Source organism: Lissotriton helveticus, chromosome 12 (genome assembly GCF_964261635.1).
Source record: "Lissotriton helveticus chromosome 12, aLisHel1.1, whole genome shotgun sequence".
Taxonomy (NCBI): Eukaryota; Metazoa; Chordata; class Amphibia; order Caudata; family Salamandridae; genus Lissotriton; species Lissotriton helveticus.
In genome coordinates this window covers 99,961,655-99,977,592 of record NC_136073.1, presented here as the reverse complement: position 1 = coordinate 99,977,592, position 15,938 = coordinate 99,961,655, and the positions used below count along the sequence as shown (strand labels likewise).

At 43.7% G+C, this 15,938-nt stretch overlaps 1 protein-coding gene across 1 annotated transcript in view; it reads right to left on the bottom strand.

The window, feature by feature from the left end:
- LOC144797944 (extracellular calcium-sensing receptor-like) overlaps window positions 1-11,746 on the bottom strand; it is a 48,846-nt gene extending 37,100 nt beyond the window's left edge. Inside the window, exons 1-3 of the mRNA XM_078668748.1 lie at window positions 11,654-11,746; window positions 5,687-5,965; window positions 4,653-4,732 (exon numbers count right to left, since the gene is read on the bottom strand). Coding sequence (XP_078524874.1) covers window positions 4,653-4,732; window positions 5,687-5,965; window positions 11,654-11,746 — 452 coding nt within the window. The remainder of the gene's footprint in view (window positions 1-4,652; window positions 4,733-5,686; window positions 5,966-11,653) is intronic.
- Window positions 11,747-15,938: the final 4,192 nt, after the last annotated feature.

Here is a 15,938-nt window from a genome sequence, read left to right as displayed (position 1 = left end):
TTTTGGGTGGAGTCTATCAGGCTTATGGGGCGGTAGTTTCCCGGGGTTTCCCTACACCCTTTTTTGTAAATCGGGACCACCACCGCCCCTTTCCAGGATTCAGGCACTGCCCCTCCCATCATGATGTCATTTAAGAGGGCGGCAATGATCCTACCCCATTTTACTGGGTAAGCCTTCATAAGATCCCCTGGGAGACCATCTGGACCCGGTGCTTTGCGGGGGGCCACCCATCCTATGACCCCCTCAATCTCTAAGGGAGTGAAGAAATCATATGCATGGGGGTCAACCGCTAATCTAAATTCCCTCCCAACATTTAGTTCCCCATCTGGGGGGAGGTAAAGGGACCCGAAGTGGTTTACCCAATGTTGCGGGGGGATATTGCAGGGTCTCACAGATGCATCTGGTTTATTCCGTGTGCCTATGAGATTCCAAAAGGCCCTAGAATCCCTACCCTTACTAGCCTGAAGTAGGTCCTCCCAAAATTTGTCTTCCCACTCCTGCCTAGCAATCTTAAGGGATTTATTATAGGCCTTCCTTGTTTCCTGTATCTCACTTCGGGATTTGCGTTTAACTGCCTCAACTAGTTTGGCCTTATGAAAACTACATGTTTTAGTATACCAACCCTCAGCAGGTTTTCTAAATGTTTTTTTGCCCAAGTTGATAGGATGGGATGAAAACACACTAGATAAGGCTTCAACCAGGGAGGGAAAAAGTCCACTCGCTCTACCCACCCCCTCTAAAGAGGTTCTAAGATCTGTTACCGCTTGATTTAAGAGGGTTAAGATTTCCCCTACCTTTCCCTCAGAGAGAATCAATTTTGCCCATTTTATTCGTCTACCACAATGGGAGACTTCGGACACATCCGGGAGTACGGCGACCGAGTAAATGTTATCCTTCATTAGGGGGCGCCACCACTGATCCATACTCAGGGAGAGTGAGTTGTGATCACTCTCCGTCGTATGTGCCACCTGCATGTCCTTTACAAAAGACCATAGACACACATCTATTAGGATGTAATCCAACCTAGAGGTGTGTCCTGGCCTATTATACGTGTGAGCACCCCCCCTATCTGAGGTTGTCCTCCCATTTGCTGCCCTTAGATTAAATTCCAGGCTCAGGGAGTATATCTGGAGCGCCACTTCAGTCCACCTTCTGATCGGTGGGATGTCCAAAACCGGAATCCCCAACCTAACATCATCCTCATCCTGTTCGGTGGCAACGTCCGAGCCCAAGGGCTCGAACGTACAGTTCATGTCACCCGCCACCATTATACGCGTCTTATGAGGGGTGTTTTTTAACAAGGACTCGAGGAGAGATATTACAGAAGACTTCCTCCCACCCTTGGTTCCCCGGGCATAAATGTTATAAATATTTAAAACAGTTCTTCCCCTTGGATCTATTAGGGTAATGTTTTGAATGTCCGGGCAACCTGTGGGGAACTCCACTACTCTACAATCTAAAGAGGCTGCAACCCATATGAGAAGGCCGCCCGAGGGTCGCCCTCACAAGGATGGTGCCCTGCAGGGTTCAGCAGACCACCATGTCTGTGACTACTTTTTAAAAAAGTTGCATTTTTTTAAATGCAGCCTGTTGTCCTTAGCAATAAAAAAGGGATACATTTAAAAAAGAAAAATGTAACATTTCTGTGTCATTTTGTAAGAGTAGGCAGTGGTACGTGGGACCAAAGCCTGCTGTTAAAAATATTTTTTCTGCCCAACACAAAGGGGAAGGGGTCCCCCTTCTTTTTTGAGAGTGGCTTATCACCTACTTGAAGTAGGTGGTAACTGCGATTGTTTTGCGATTGCATTTGGGGTCACAAAACAATCTTACATACCAGTGCGACTCTCTATTAGGAAGGGACGCCCTTGGCATGCCCTTTCCTAATAGCGACATAAATGACTTCCAACCTGCACCTGGACTCTGCAACCTGTGAATATGCCCTGCCAAGTGGTGCCACCCCAGTCCTGGACCCTTTGACGTCGGCCTAAGGTGTTTGCTCTTGTGGAACGAACACATTCTCTCCAGTGGGAACAGAACAGGCGCATTGCCTTTGAAACCGACACATTCGCTTTGGAAACATTGCATCTCAGAACCAACGCCTTCACTGCTGCGTGGACAAAATTAACGCATCACCTCTACTGCATGAAGAAAACCAGCGCATTTCCTTCATAACCGCTACATCTCAGAGCTTGTTTACACTTTTCTTTTTAAAAATGCACATCTCAAGTTCCACTTATTGCAATTTTGTCATTTGGATCTCATTTTATTTTTTAAATTAAGTTATATTTTCCTAACCTGGTGTAGTGTATTTTTGTGTGGTTTTTTCACAGTTTTACTGTTTGAAGTGTTGAAGCTGTGGCTCCTCCACTAAGGAGGCAAAGCATTGCCCAACTTTTCTGTGAGAAGTTCAAAAAGAAAAAATAGAATTGTTATAATGAAATGGTATTATCATTTTATTTTTCCATACTGGCTTAGGTGCAGGGCGGGCTGGGCTGGCCAGAACAGGGTGAGAATTGGTGGGCATTCTCTAAGTGTGCATAACGGTTTGGCCTGCCATCTTGGACCACCCAAACAGTCATGTGCACTTAGCATGTTCTCCACCAGGCTGTATTGCACAGCCTGGGTAGAGAACATGCACAGGCCCCCAGGCCCTGTCTGAGTGGTGCACCGCAGCACTCAGACCAATCACAACACTGCTGTCATACTGCCAACAGCAGCGTTGTGATTGGCTAGGGGAGCCTTTGTCTTTCCTGTTTCCAGGAGTCAACTGAAGAGGAACGAGAGGCAGTGGCCATCCTGCAGGTTTTACGTTTTGTTTGGGGGTTTTTCATTCCATCCTGACCCCCACCTCCACCCCGACACCCCCGTTAAGCAGCAGCTGCAGCCACTGAAATGTTGCACAAATACTTTACAAACTGCCTCTAAGTTGAACCTGACTGCTCTGTTGCAAGCTACCAGAGGGTGAGCAAAGGTTAATTTAGGGTTTGCCTGACACTTACCCAGCCTAGTGTTGTGTTTGCTGTTTGACTAATGTTCACACCCCAGTCAACCAACAACCCAATTTCTAATAATACATTATTACTCCATTATTCTGAGTTAAGGAGAACACAATGGGGAATAAAGTATTATTGAAGATTTGACACTTGAATGCCCCACGTTTTGCCCCTCTTAGATATCCTTTTACCACACAACTTACACAGAGGATGCAAATGGTGAAATGTTCCTGGAGAAAATAACTCAATCGTGCATTCATTGTATCACACTTGCTATCCCCATCAAGGTGCAAATGCAAGTTTTTGCACAAACTGAGATTACCACACAACTCGTAACAGGCATTGAGTTGGTATGCCCCACAATATATTATTTAGCTGCTCTGATTGGAGCAGGTTCCTGGCAGTTATTGGAGTATTATGCTGTGCTACGTTAAGTAAAATGCTTCAAAATGTATGACACCTATGGGATAACCTTGATATTTCAGACACAGCATGGCTCTACTACAGACCTCTACTCACAAAGAGGCTACAAATATCTGTGAAACAACAACATTAACCCTACTGTTAAGTTTGTAGTAAACCCAACCTTAATGGCGTAAGTTACGCTGTCGCAATTATGAAATTGCACGCAATTTTGTCTCTGGTAAAGCCTGGGGATTTATAGCTTGTAGCTAATGACAGTATAGTTTTGAAAACAATTTTGCTAGTGAGATAACAGTCCATCATGCTACTTCAAGATAATTATAGCAAATACTGTGCTGCTGCTACCTATGTGCTGCAATCCATTTCCCTGGCTGCAATTGGTAGGATATATCAACGAACGAGTGGAACCAACTCTAGCCTTCGTCATCAATGTATCACTGGTTATGGCATAAGGCCACTAATAATGCATTGGGTCTCCTCACCTCCCATGGTCTAACATTCCTGATGTCAGTGCAGGTGTCATTGATGAAAGGGCCATGCCCGGGTGCACATGACTGCATGGCTTTCAGGGCATGTGCTACTGCATAAACTGCATTATAAACAGCATAGCTGATTCGAAGGTCAAGTATGTGAAAATAGGGGTCACTGGATACCTTCAAGTCCTCATGACCAGTGCACAAGCTTTGAGGGTCCTGGTCTTGGCGTGTGCTATTGATTTCATAACTGGGCCACTGGCACTCAAAGGTGTACTCCCAAAAACGTTTAAGAAATGGATCATTTGGAAAAACAGAAGGTTGAAGTCTGAGAAGAAACTCTCTGAATCCTTGCATTTCACCTTGTTGGAAGGCAAACCCAACAGTACCTCTCAAGATTGTTGAAATGTCTACAGAGGAAACAATGGAAGAAGTTGACCAACCCTCTGAGGCCACCCACACTTTCCTGCTTGCATTTAGTGTGTATAACTTCTCAATCACTGGCCATAAATATGGATCAGATGAAAATACCAGGATGACCTTTGCAGTAGACTTCATGACTTTGTCAGCAATACGACCTATTTTGGTGTCCTGAGCAATGAGAGGGATGGTTTCATGGAATGCAATGCAGATCGCAGACATGGATAGTTCTTCTTTCAAAACCTGAGCACCAAGCTGGCCATAGTCATTCTCAGTAGACAGGAGGCCCACCCAAGTCCACCCAAAGTAAACCGCAAGCCTTGCAAGTCCTCGAGCCTGGAATTCATCACTAGGAACTGTTCTGAAGAAGGAGGGGAACTGGAGCCTGTCACTGAGGAGGGTGCTGGATGCAAAGTAACTGATCTGTAAATAAGAAAACATATTGTGATGATTCTACATGAGGGGCAGTAAGCAGAGTGATGTTTTGTATCAAACAACTGTAGCGCAAGGAGATGGCAAGTGAGTTGGATACAAAAAAGGTCTATTTTTCCAGCACTTTCAAATACTACACTAAAGCTGAATCAAGTTATTTTAATGCATTTATAGAAACATGTTGGACTGTCTGACATCACCAATAAGAATAAATAGCTACCTCATTACTTTTCATTGATCAGTTAATCAAAGAAAAATAACTAGATTAAAAATAATCCTTAAGGGTGAAAAATGATATTGACAAATATAATTCCTGTTGAAATTATGTAAACTATTTCTACATATTCTTAGAAATTGAGGATGACTTAGTAGATATCATAGAATAATTTATATAGTTCATGTAGAATAGCTTGTCATCAGGATAGCAGTTCTTTGTCACTAATGGTTTATGCACAGGCTGATGTCCCCTGGTTGTAATATTAAACTTGAGGCTCCTTTTATGTTGATATCTGTCCCTTGTGTTGGGATTGGAATTACTCAGGAAATCCTTCAGGTATGTTCACAGATGTGGGACTTTTGCATATTTATTCAAAAATAATGTCTCAAGTGGGGTTTCGAATCGAGTACATTATGAACCTACATGATATTTCAGTTCCATATCCTCACAGAACAGGCTAACTGCAAATTGTTAGATTTCGTCTGGAATATGTTCTTCACATTAGATGAGGAAAGGGTGCAAAAATACTATCTGTTGCAGTCAAGATAATTTTTCTTTCCAACATTGAATCCTGAAAGCAAAGGATTCTTGCTACAAATTTGTGGTCTTTTAAATGTTTGACTAACATGACAAAGGCAAATGTGCAGAAATATGCTAGTCATTAATTTGTAGTAAGCATAGAAATGAAAGCAATCCTTCAATGGTCTAATCATTCAATTAATATATACCTGGGGATACCTGTAGAGTCCAAGCCACCTAGCAATAGCTATGGACTCTGTTGAGCCAGAATCTGCAATGACAGCTGCGAGCGGGGACTTGTTCTCGCAGCCATAATTTGGGAATCCCGCACTTCCTCCAGCCAAGAGCCACATGATTGCCTTAAGGGACCGTGCCATGGACAGGCACGAGTCATAGATCCGGAAACCCAAGGTGATGTTTGGAAGGAAACCTTGGTCCTGATTAATTTCAGCCACTGCAAAATCTATGCCTTGGGCCCAAGGGTAAGACTGTAAGTGAAAGCTGCAAGCAAAGGCCACATGTTAGCAAGTCTAGATCTAGTAGTGAGGATAAGCATTAAACAAACTGTTACTTTCTTATCCAAGAGAATATGTTAGTATGCAGTTGATGATAGTATGATCCCATATTAACTACTACAATTTGCATGTCTTATCCTGCAAGATGTGGCTCCACAGGTCTACACCAGTGTGGGCATACATTGAGGTGTCATAGATGCTGTGACTAGTCCCCGGACGTTTTACCTGGTGGGTTATCAAATTAGGCTTTCTTTTTCATGAAGATAGACTTAAGTGTCATGTTTTGCCTATATAGTAGCCTTAAGGGGAAGAAAACCCCTGTCGCAGGGCACCAAAGTTGGCCCCCGATTACTGGTGACCGGGATGGGGAAGAAGCATTGACCTTACACAGTGAATACCAACACAATTGGATAAGGTGTATACAGGATGTGGTACACACCTTATATTCCCCAGGAACGTGTAAAATGCTTGAGTTGTCTGGAGATGTCCACAGCAAATTCCTCTTGTCCCAGTATTTACCAACCATTAACCCTGGGAGCGGCTGCTGCAGGTAAGAGCGGCCGGGTAGGGGGGATTTCGAGAGACGACCATGAGGGAACATTTTATTTATTTAATTTCCCCTTGTGTTCATCTCTTGAAATCCCCCCCACCCGTCCACATCGCCCCACCGTTCTTATCGGCAGCGGCCGCAGCTGCATCAGACCCCTCCCCTCGGTAAATTCACTGACGTTTAGATGGAAGAAATTAGGAGGTGCTAGGAGGTGCAGTGACAGGAGTTATGTCACATATCAGAATGCAAGGGCCCACATGTAATCAGGGCTTTATTGTTTTCAAGAGGATAACATTTCAAGATCACTGACTCTCTTCCTTCTTCAAACCATTGCAATCAATGTTTGACAGATGCTAGCTTTATTTCAATGCACCTGACATTTGCCAATACAATTAATAGCCCAAACCAATGAGTCCCTGTCAATCGATAAAGTTCAGGCTAATGAACAGGTAATTAAAACAACTTAATCTCTAAATCATCAGATACAAGCATGTCAAGTATGCAGTTTATTATGTTACACTCTTTAAAATGTATGGAACAGAAAAACACATTATTGAAAGTGGAAAACAGAAAAAGAGGAGTGTTATTTGAATGCTATAAATAATTAACAAACATTGCAATATAGTGTTTACATTAAAATATTTTATTAGGGACCACCAAGAGATCACATACTTTAATCTGTACACTGTGCAATGCATAAGTAAGATTATAAAGTGCATAAATACCTTCCACTCTTAAGGGATAGAGACCTAAAATGCTGCACTGGTTGTGAACTCATTCCATTGGATGAAGCATCCGATGGCTTCTTGCTTTATGAGTAATAAGTGACAAAACAGCAATAAAAGTTATAAAATAAAGAACGAAAAAGCTTTCATTTTTCACCCTGAGGGAATCAGTTCAAATTTTGTGGTAAGAAAAAAGCCTAAAATTCCTGCATTACACATTCAGCGTGGGAATATCACCAAACCTCTAGGACGGTTGTAAACCACACAGTCCCAAGGAAACTAAAGCCACTGGCTCAACATAAAGGCAAGCCATTGGTGTGTGTGGTGTGGGCGGTTCACCTAGAACATTGATCAGCAACAGACGAGCCAGTAAGGTGTAAGTGCTTATAATCTATCCATTCACTATAGGACTATTTGGCATGTCACATAAACTGATCTGTGCAGTAGCAGAAGGGCTTCCATTTTGATTGTTCTAAGCTGCTAAATATTACTCCATGTGCTTCAGTGTAGGATCAATTTTTCTGCCAGCTCCTGACACACTGTTCTTAGTGATGCTTATCAAACAATCTGGGGTTATTCACATAAGCTAGTCGCAAATTGAAATCCAACTAGATGTATCCTTGCATATGTGTCAATTTACATATTCAGAAATCATAGCACTTCAGAACTACACCGTCCTTACTTCTGGGAAACATTAATGAATTTCTATATGTCATTATGCAGAGGTATTTCTATATGTGCATTTGAATGAAATGTACAATTCCCCCCCCCACCAGTTTCGAGGTATTTTATTCCTCTTTCCACTCTATACTGGGATTTAGGCTGATATGACTGAAATCGCCCACTGGACGAAGACCAACTGTCTAAAACCGAACACCAAAATTGTGATCTTCAAGAACAGCACATCACTGTGGGGCTACACCTGGTGGCCACCAGAGTTAGGACTGACACATCCATCCCCACCACCCACTTCAAATGCCTCCGGTTCACATGACCGACCAAGTCAATGCAGTCGCCACTTCATACTTTCCTACCCTGAAGATACTGAAGAAGCTTTTCAAAGGGCTCCCAACCAACACCTGGAAAACCATCACACGTTCAAAGGTCACAAGGGAATTGGACATTGAGAACACCTTCAATGCTGGAGTAAACAAAAAACCCACCAGAAGGCTGCAAACCATTCTGAACTCGGCAACCAGAATCACTCTCATGTTCCCACCAGGCACTCACATCACACCACACAATAAGGATCTCCACTCAGAAACAAGCACAAATCAAACTCCGCACCCACACTTTGAAGGCACTACACAACACTTGCCAAGCATACAGCAAAAATCGCATCTGCTTTCACAAACATTTCAGACACCTTCAATCTTCTGTACTCCTACTTGCACAAATCCCACGCATATGGGAAAACAGATCTGACATTCGAGCCTCTTCCTACATCACTCCTGCCGCTAAATATAAGAGCCCCCTCTTGATTTATGCAAAAAGCTGAAGACCCTGCTGTCCGAGTAGTCCCACCACGCCCTACATGTCCACAGACTCATGCCTGCTTAGCGGCAGGACCCCTCCCTGTTCATAGTGCGCTCTACAAATCTGCATACCATTCTGCTTGTTCTGATTAAATCTTCTATCCTCTTCATGGTGGGGATAGGTGGAAGATATTTGTTAGCACACAGGATCTCATGAGTATGTGGATGTTACCAAGCCTACAAGGAAATCACTGTCCTGGGACGAGTTTTGGACTACTGGATTTTCTGATGTCTAATAGTAGTAGGCCCAGGCAAAATGCAAATGATGTCAGTGTATGTCGCTTAATATCGGGCGTTTTGCATTATAATTGTGATATGAAATTCCCATAAATACACCATAGCGTGTAATTATGCTGCATTCCTAGCAAAATTATAGGGCTGATACATTGAGAATGACCAGGCTGTTGCTTGAGGCACTTGTGTCTTTGATGCCCTTTTTTAAGTGGGAAATGTGCGCTTGCATCCTTTTGCTATAAAATACATAAATGCCTGATTTGCATTTTGCATTATTATGTGCAATTTTGCGTAACTTTCTAGATTATATTCTACTACATTGGAGAATATTTGGTTGATGTTATCTTCAACAGAAAATCATGTAAAGCTGGCTTGATAAAAAGGCAATCCGAATTAGGATTAACACATCTGTTGTAGGTAGAGAGGGCTATCATCTCATTCAGAGCTGCCAGCACATCTGTGCAAGGTAGATAAAGGGGAAACAAGGTTTTACCACGTGGTTCCTTTACCTTGCATTTTTACCCCATACATGCCTTTATAAGCACTTGCCTTTACCATGCATTTACTGTAAGGCCTCGCCCCACTAATATTTTTTTTTAAATATATATAGAGTTATGTATAAACACTGTGTGGTAATGACAAGCATAAATGTATTCACATTTAAAAAAAAATGCTGGGTAAAACATGTGCTGTAAAGGCATGCAAAGTATTTCCCTACTTTGTTCCGTCATAAAATCTCATTTAGAACTGCTAGCACATCTGTACAAGGTAGATAAGGAGACCTCATTCAGAACTGCTGGCAAATCTGTTCAGAGTAGGAAAGGAGACCTCATTCAGAACTTCTAGCACATCTGTACAAGGTAGGAAAGGAGACCTCATTCAGAACTGATGGCACATCTGTACAAGGTAGATAAGGAGACCTCATTCAGAACTGCTAGCACATCTGTACAAGGTAGGAAAGGAGACCTCATTCAGAACTGATGGCACATCTGTACAAGGTAGATAAGGAGACCTCATTCAGAACTGCTAGCACATCTGTACAAGGTAGGAAAGGAGACCTTATTCAGAACTGCTAGCACATCTGTACAAAGTAGGAAAGGAGACCTCATTCAGAACTGCTAGCACATCTGTACAAGGTAGGAAAGGAGACCTCATTCAGAACTGATGGCACATCTGTACATGATAGACAAGGAGACCTCATTCAGAACTGCTGTCACATCTGTACAAAGTAGGAAAGCAGACCTCATTCAGAACTGCTAGCACATCTGTACAAGGTAGGAAAGGAGACCTCATTCAGAACTGATGGCACATCTGTACATGATAGACAAGGAGACCTCATTCAGAACTGCTGTCACATCTGTACAAAGTAGGAAAGCAGACCTCATTCAGAACTGCTAGCACATCTGTACAAGGTAGGAAAGGAGACCTTATTCAGAACTGCTAGCACATCTGTACAAAGTAGGAAAGGAGACCTCATTCAGAACTGCTAGCACATCTGTACAAGGTAGGAAAGGAGACCTCATTCAGAACTGATGGCACATCTGTACATGATAGACAAGGAGACCTCATTCAGAACTGCTGTCACATCTGTACAAAGTAGGAAAGCAGACCTCATTCAGAACTGCTAGCACATCTGTACAAGGTAGGAAAGGAGACCTCATTCAGAACTGATGGCACATCTGTACATGATAGACAAGGAGACCTCATTCAGAACTGCTGTCACATCTGTACAAAGTAGGAAAGCAGACCTCATTCAGAACTGCTAGCACATCTGTACAAGGTAGGAAAGGAGACCTTATTCAGAACTGCTAGCACATCTGTACAAAGTAGGAAAGGAGACCTCATTCAGAACTGCTAGCACATCTGTACAAGGTAGGAAAGGAGACCTCATTCAGAACTGATGGCACATCTGTACATGATAGACAAGGAGACCTCATTCAGAACTGCTGTCACATCTGTACAAAGTAGGAAAGCAGACCTCATTCAGAACTGCTAGCACATCTGTACAAGGTAGGAAAGGAGACCTCATTCAGAACTGATGGCACATCTGTACATGATAGACAAGGAGACCTCATTCAGAACTGCTGTCACATCTGTACAAAGTAGGAAAGCAGACCTCATTCAGAACTGCTAGCACATCTGTACAAGGTAGGAAAGGAGACCTCATTCAGAACTGCTGTCACATCTGTACAAAGTAGGAAAGGAGACCTCATTCAGAACTGCTGGCACATCTGTACAAGGTAGATAAGGAGACCTCATTCAGAACTGCTAGCACATCTGTACAATTTTGATATAGCACCCTCATTCTGGTCAAGTTAATGTGGGAGAATATATACAGAACAGCAAGACCAGCTGCACAAGACAATGTAGGGAGACATCATTCCGACTCTGCATAAGGTAGAGAGTACTGATTCCGACCTGCTGGCACATCTGCATAAGATAGAGAGACCTTATTCCGACCTGCTGGCACATCTGCATAAGGTAGAGAGTACTGATTCCGACCTGCTGGCACATCTGCATAAGATAGAGAGACCTTATTCCGACCTGCTGGCACATCTGCATAAGGTAGAGAGTACTGATTCCGACCTGCTGGCACATGTGCATAAGGTAGGGAGACCTTATTCCGACCTGCTGGCACATCTGCATAAGGCATGAAGACCTCATTCCGACCTGCTGGCACATCTGCACAAGACAGGTAGAGAGACCGCATTCCTACCTGCTGGCACATCTGCACAAGGTAAGTAGGGAGACCTCATTCAGAACAGCAAGCATCATCGCAGGGATGGGTTATGGGTCGGACTGAATCAATAGCCTCTTCTCTGATAGTTAATACCCACTGAAAGTCATTGTGGTGGGGTAATCAGTTCTGTTGTGAGAAGTTAGGGCTCATTTGCTTAGTGACACTAAATGCTGTCTCACTGTGCATGTCTGCTATACACCAACTTTCTTCACTAGCTCACTTGGTTAGTGTAGACGTCACTAGCACGATTTTGAAAGAAAGTAATAAATACGTGCACACATTGCAGGATGTTCCTTTTCACTTTTCATTCAGAAAAGGTATTCGCTTCTGCACATTATAGGAGTACATTTGTAGCCCTTTTAGTGGGTAGGAATAGCACAGAGATAAGTTTGTCAGTAACTTTTAGTGTGTGGATTTGTGGGTTTTCAAAAATTACAGGCCATTCCTTCCCTCTAACGTCCATTCCAACCACCTCCCATCCTAACTCCACTGGTAGATTTTTGTCACACAGAAATGAGTTTATGCATTCAAGAGCATAAAACGAACCCTTTCTAAATTCAGAAACATTAAGTTCTTCGTTCTTGTAAGTGTGCCTTGCATACTTTAGAAGCATTCGGTCTTAGATGTTGCTTTGCCCTTCTGCTTCTACAGAATTTGAACAGATTAATGTGTCTTTTTATCCACGATTTACTCATGAAATGATTGCGAAATGAATGCTTCCGGGATTGTGGTTTCAGTTTTAGCTTTCTCCTTTCAGCAATGCAGGTATTTATCAACCAGGTTTCGACCCACAAGGCATGTCTGATCTTGGTCATGTTCAGGCATCTCTCTCCACATCAGCATCCTGGTACACTGCATAGGTTATGGCTACATCTGTGCTTTGCAGGCATTGGTACCTCAGGTTCTTCTTAATACTCCTTTCAGTGACTCCAGAGTCGCTATCCACCCCATCACGTCCACCGCAGGACAACCTGAGCACACGCCCTGCCCTCCCACAACATGCAGCGTTTCAATGGGGGGCACCTTACTCCTGCCTCTCTATATTCATGCTTGAAAGAATATGTATACTTAACCTTAGCATCATATGCACCTGTGACGTGATCGCAGTATGTCTGGAATGCATGCACGTCACTCAGTACACATGAACTAGACCTCATCCATGCATCCTTCAAACACACATGAAATGCCTGCCTTGAAGAGGCTCCAGACAACAGAAACATACTACCACTATGGTGGCTGCTTGCCAGTGCAATGCCAGAGACACTGACAATAATAAAGCGAGGCATGCTCTTACTCTTGGCAGAGGAGGGGCTCTGGGGGATCAGTGAAGGGGGTGTCAGGACTCTTCCAGTTCCAGTGCACTGGGACGATCCCCCCGATGAGGATGTCTCCATCCAGCTGGTGGCCAGGCTCCAGCTGGCCCTGCAATCTGCATCCGGGGCTGCTGGCCCAGCAGCAACGAAAGGACAGGACCAGCAGCACCAGCAGCATCAGCCCACAGCAGCTCATGCCCATCACAGAGCACAATCACAGCTGGCAGGCAGCCTTAGCGTCCAGCAGAGAGACCCAGCATGTCCTGAATGGTCAACATTGGCCAGCAAGGAGGTAGAGCGAAGTTCCCATAAGCCAACTACAGACACAGAAGGTGAGACACCTTAATGGAGGTGTCGGAATCTGTCTCACTTCCAGGCTGCTCGCTGCCTACATATACTCTCTGAATTCATTCAATGTGTCCCCTGGCGATGCTAATTATTTCCCAGCAGTAACCACCCAAGTGCTGAAGTGAAATGTTTTCCTCTGGGACTTTCCAGAGCTGTCGCTCTGATGTTTTGAGTCAATGATCACTACGTGCAGGCCATGTGACACTCTGATGTAGTGCTACGGTCACTCTAGATATTAAAGATAATGTAGTTTCATTTGATGCTTTAACTGTGCTTGAAATTGTACTTTTGTGGCAGTAAAGGGTGCCTCTGAATTAACAGAGGTTGAAAAAATAACTCTAACAAAACACAAACAAGCAGACCGTATTAGTTACTGGTTGTGGGCTGTTGTGTTATGCTATGAAGTTTTATATCGTGAAATGATATTTTTAATGATCCCTTGGTGCTGGATGTATGCCGTTACAACGCATACTTTTACAACGCCTACCTTTACATCGCAAGTTTTACAACGCATACCATTACAACGCATAATGCTTTTGGGCGCTGGATAGTGAATAGTTTAATTTACTATTCCAACTCCAGTCCCCGTGGACACTAGGGAAGGTTTTTGGATAGTATATTAACCTATTCCCTATCCTAGACCGCCCCCAAGCGCTATGCGTTGTAATAGTTTGCGTTGTAAAAGTTGCGTCGTGATGGTAGTGAGTTGTAAAAGTTTCGTTGTAAAGGATGTTTCCCGGTGGGGCTATTTAAGTGATGGTTCTGCCCATGTGGGAAATGGCAGCGGTGGGGGTTTCATTCTCAGGACCCTCAGTGTCAACTTATTTGTGTGCACCCCTATATGGGTTGTGCTGCCTGGTTTTTAAAGGGTTTGCCCTTGTGTTTCTTGCTGCAGTCGCTTTAGATCTTTATTGTGATTGTGCCCTTTGACCTCTAGTTCAGTTTATTCTCAGCCCCATTCTGCTAATGTCTGGATGCATAACGTTCTCTATCGGAACCTGCTCATGCGAACAATACCCGCCAGTGCGCCCTGACTGAGGCTGCTTGGTAGCCACACTCCTTCCATTGCTCGCCACTAAAGTTCTCCACTTTCGGGAGAGCATCTGCAGGTGGCCAAGGATGTGACAAGCCTGCCGTTCTGTGAGTCCCACGCATGGCCCTGAGCAGCAGCAAGACGGCTTATGCTTTGTGACACAGGACCCACTTTACCCTATTTTAAACTAAATTCTGCCACATTAGCAAAGTGTCGAAAACACAGCAGTCGCAGGTTTCCAGGCTTAGACATGGTGAGCTGTTTGTGAATTTCATTTCCTCGTGCGAAAATATACACGTATATCTTCATCACATGTGAAATCAGCAGCTGCTTTTAAATGCAGTCATTGCCTATTTATATATTCTCAAGGAGGAAACCACTTTTCCTATGGGAAAACGCTTTATCCTAAAGCTTTACATCATAGTGAAGAATGTAATACTCACCCTAACAAGAGACAATCTCCAAACCTTTGGGTGGTGGGAGACATCAGAAACATCTTTGTGAACACTCACAAATGTGTACGTTTCTGGTGGTCCTAAACGACTTGAGCACTGTCCCCCTCTCAAGCACGAGATTTACTCCTACAGATTCCTCCATGGGAGTAAATCCTATGATGAATGCAAAACTAGCGTTTCTGGTTTTCAATTAGTAAACAAATCCTACTTCTGCGTGTAAGCCAAACGTCCACCCAAATACTTTTGTGAATTAGGCCTAGAGTAAAGGATGTCTACTTTACAAACAATTATTTGGCACCCTGGTTAATTGAAGCAATTAAAGACTACAACCCCAAAATACACTGATTTTTTTGAACGATTGTCCTACCCAGCTGCCGCTGGAGGCGCTGATTGGAGGGTGACCAGATCTGATACTGGAGACGCCTATCAATAACTTCTCAGTCCATTGCCTGAAGTTGGCTGACAAGGCTGCCAGTAAGCGTCCAACAGGATTTAGCGCACAGCACTCTGGGAGTTTGAGGCTAGAAAATCTGACCAAGGCCTACATGATTCTGCTCTCTGTTCATCCCTGATAAGCAAGGTGACTCCCCGCTAGACAGCCTGTATATTTTAACACAGACGCTACATGTTGGACATTGACTTGGCTTGGAAGCTGCAGAGTGTTACACACTCCTGTTTTCAATGATGAAACTTGCTTCCTAAATGCTATTCCTGAAGGCTGGGATCACTGCTGAGTATATTATTCCATGACTTTTGCAGTGCCCTTTTATCATGTTTGGATTTAGCAGCAGTCTATGATGTTTTGAGTAGTCCAGACAACTTTTATGGAAGACTATAATATTGCCTACTGTATCATCCCAGTTCTTCCTATAGCTGGCAATGAAGCATAATAACCCTTTGCTCTCAGGGGAGGCTCTATCTAGAGAGTATCCCCACTCTGACCAAGACTGGCCAGTCCACCAGTCCCCATGTCTTCATTGAGCTTGATGAGACAGCTGAGAAAAGTCTTTAGG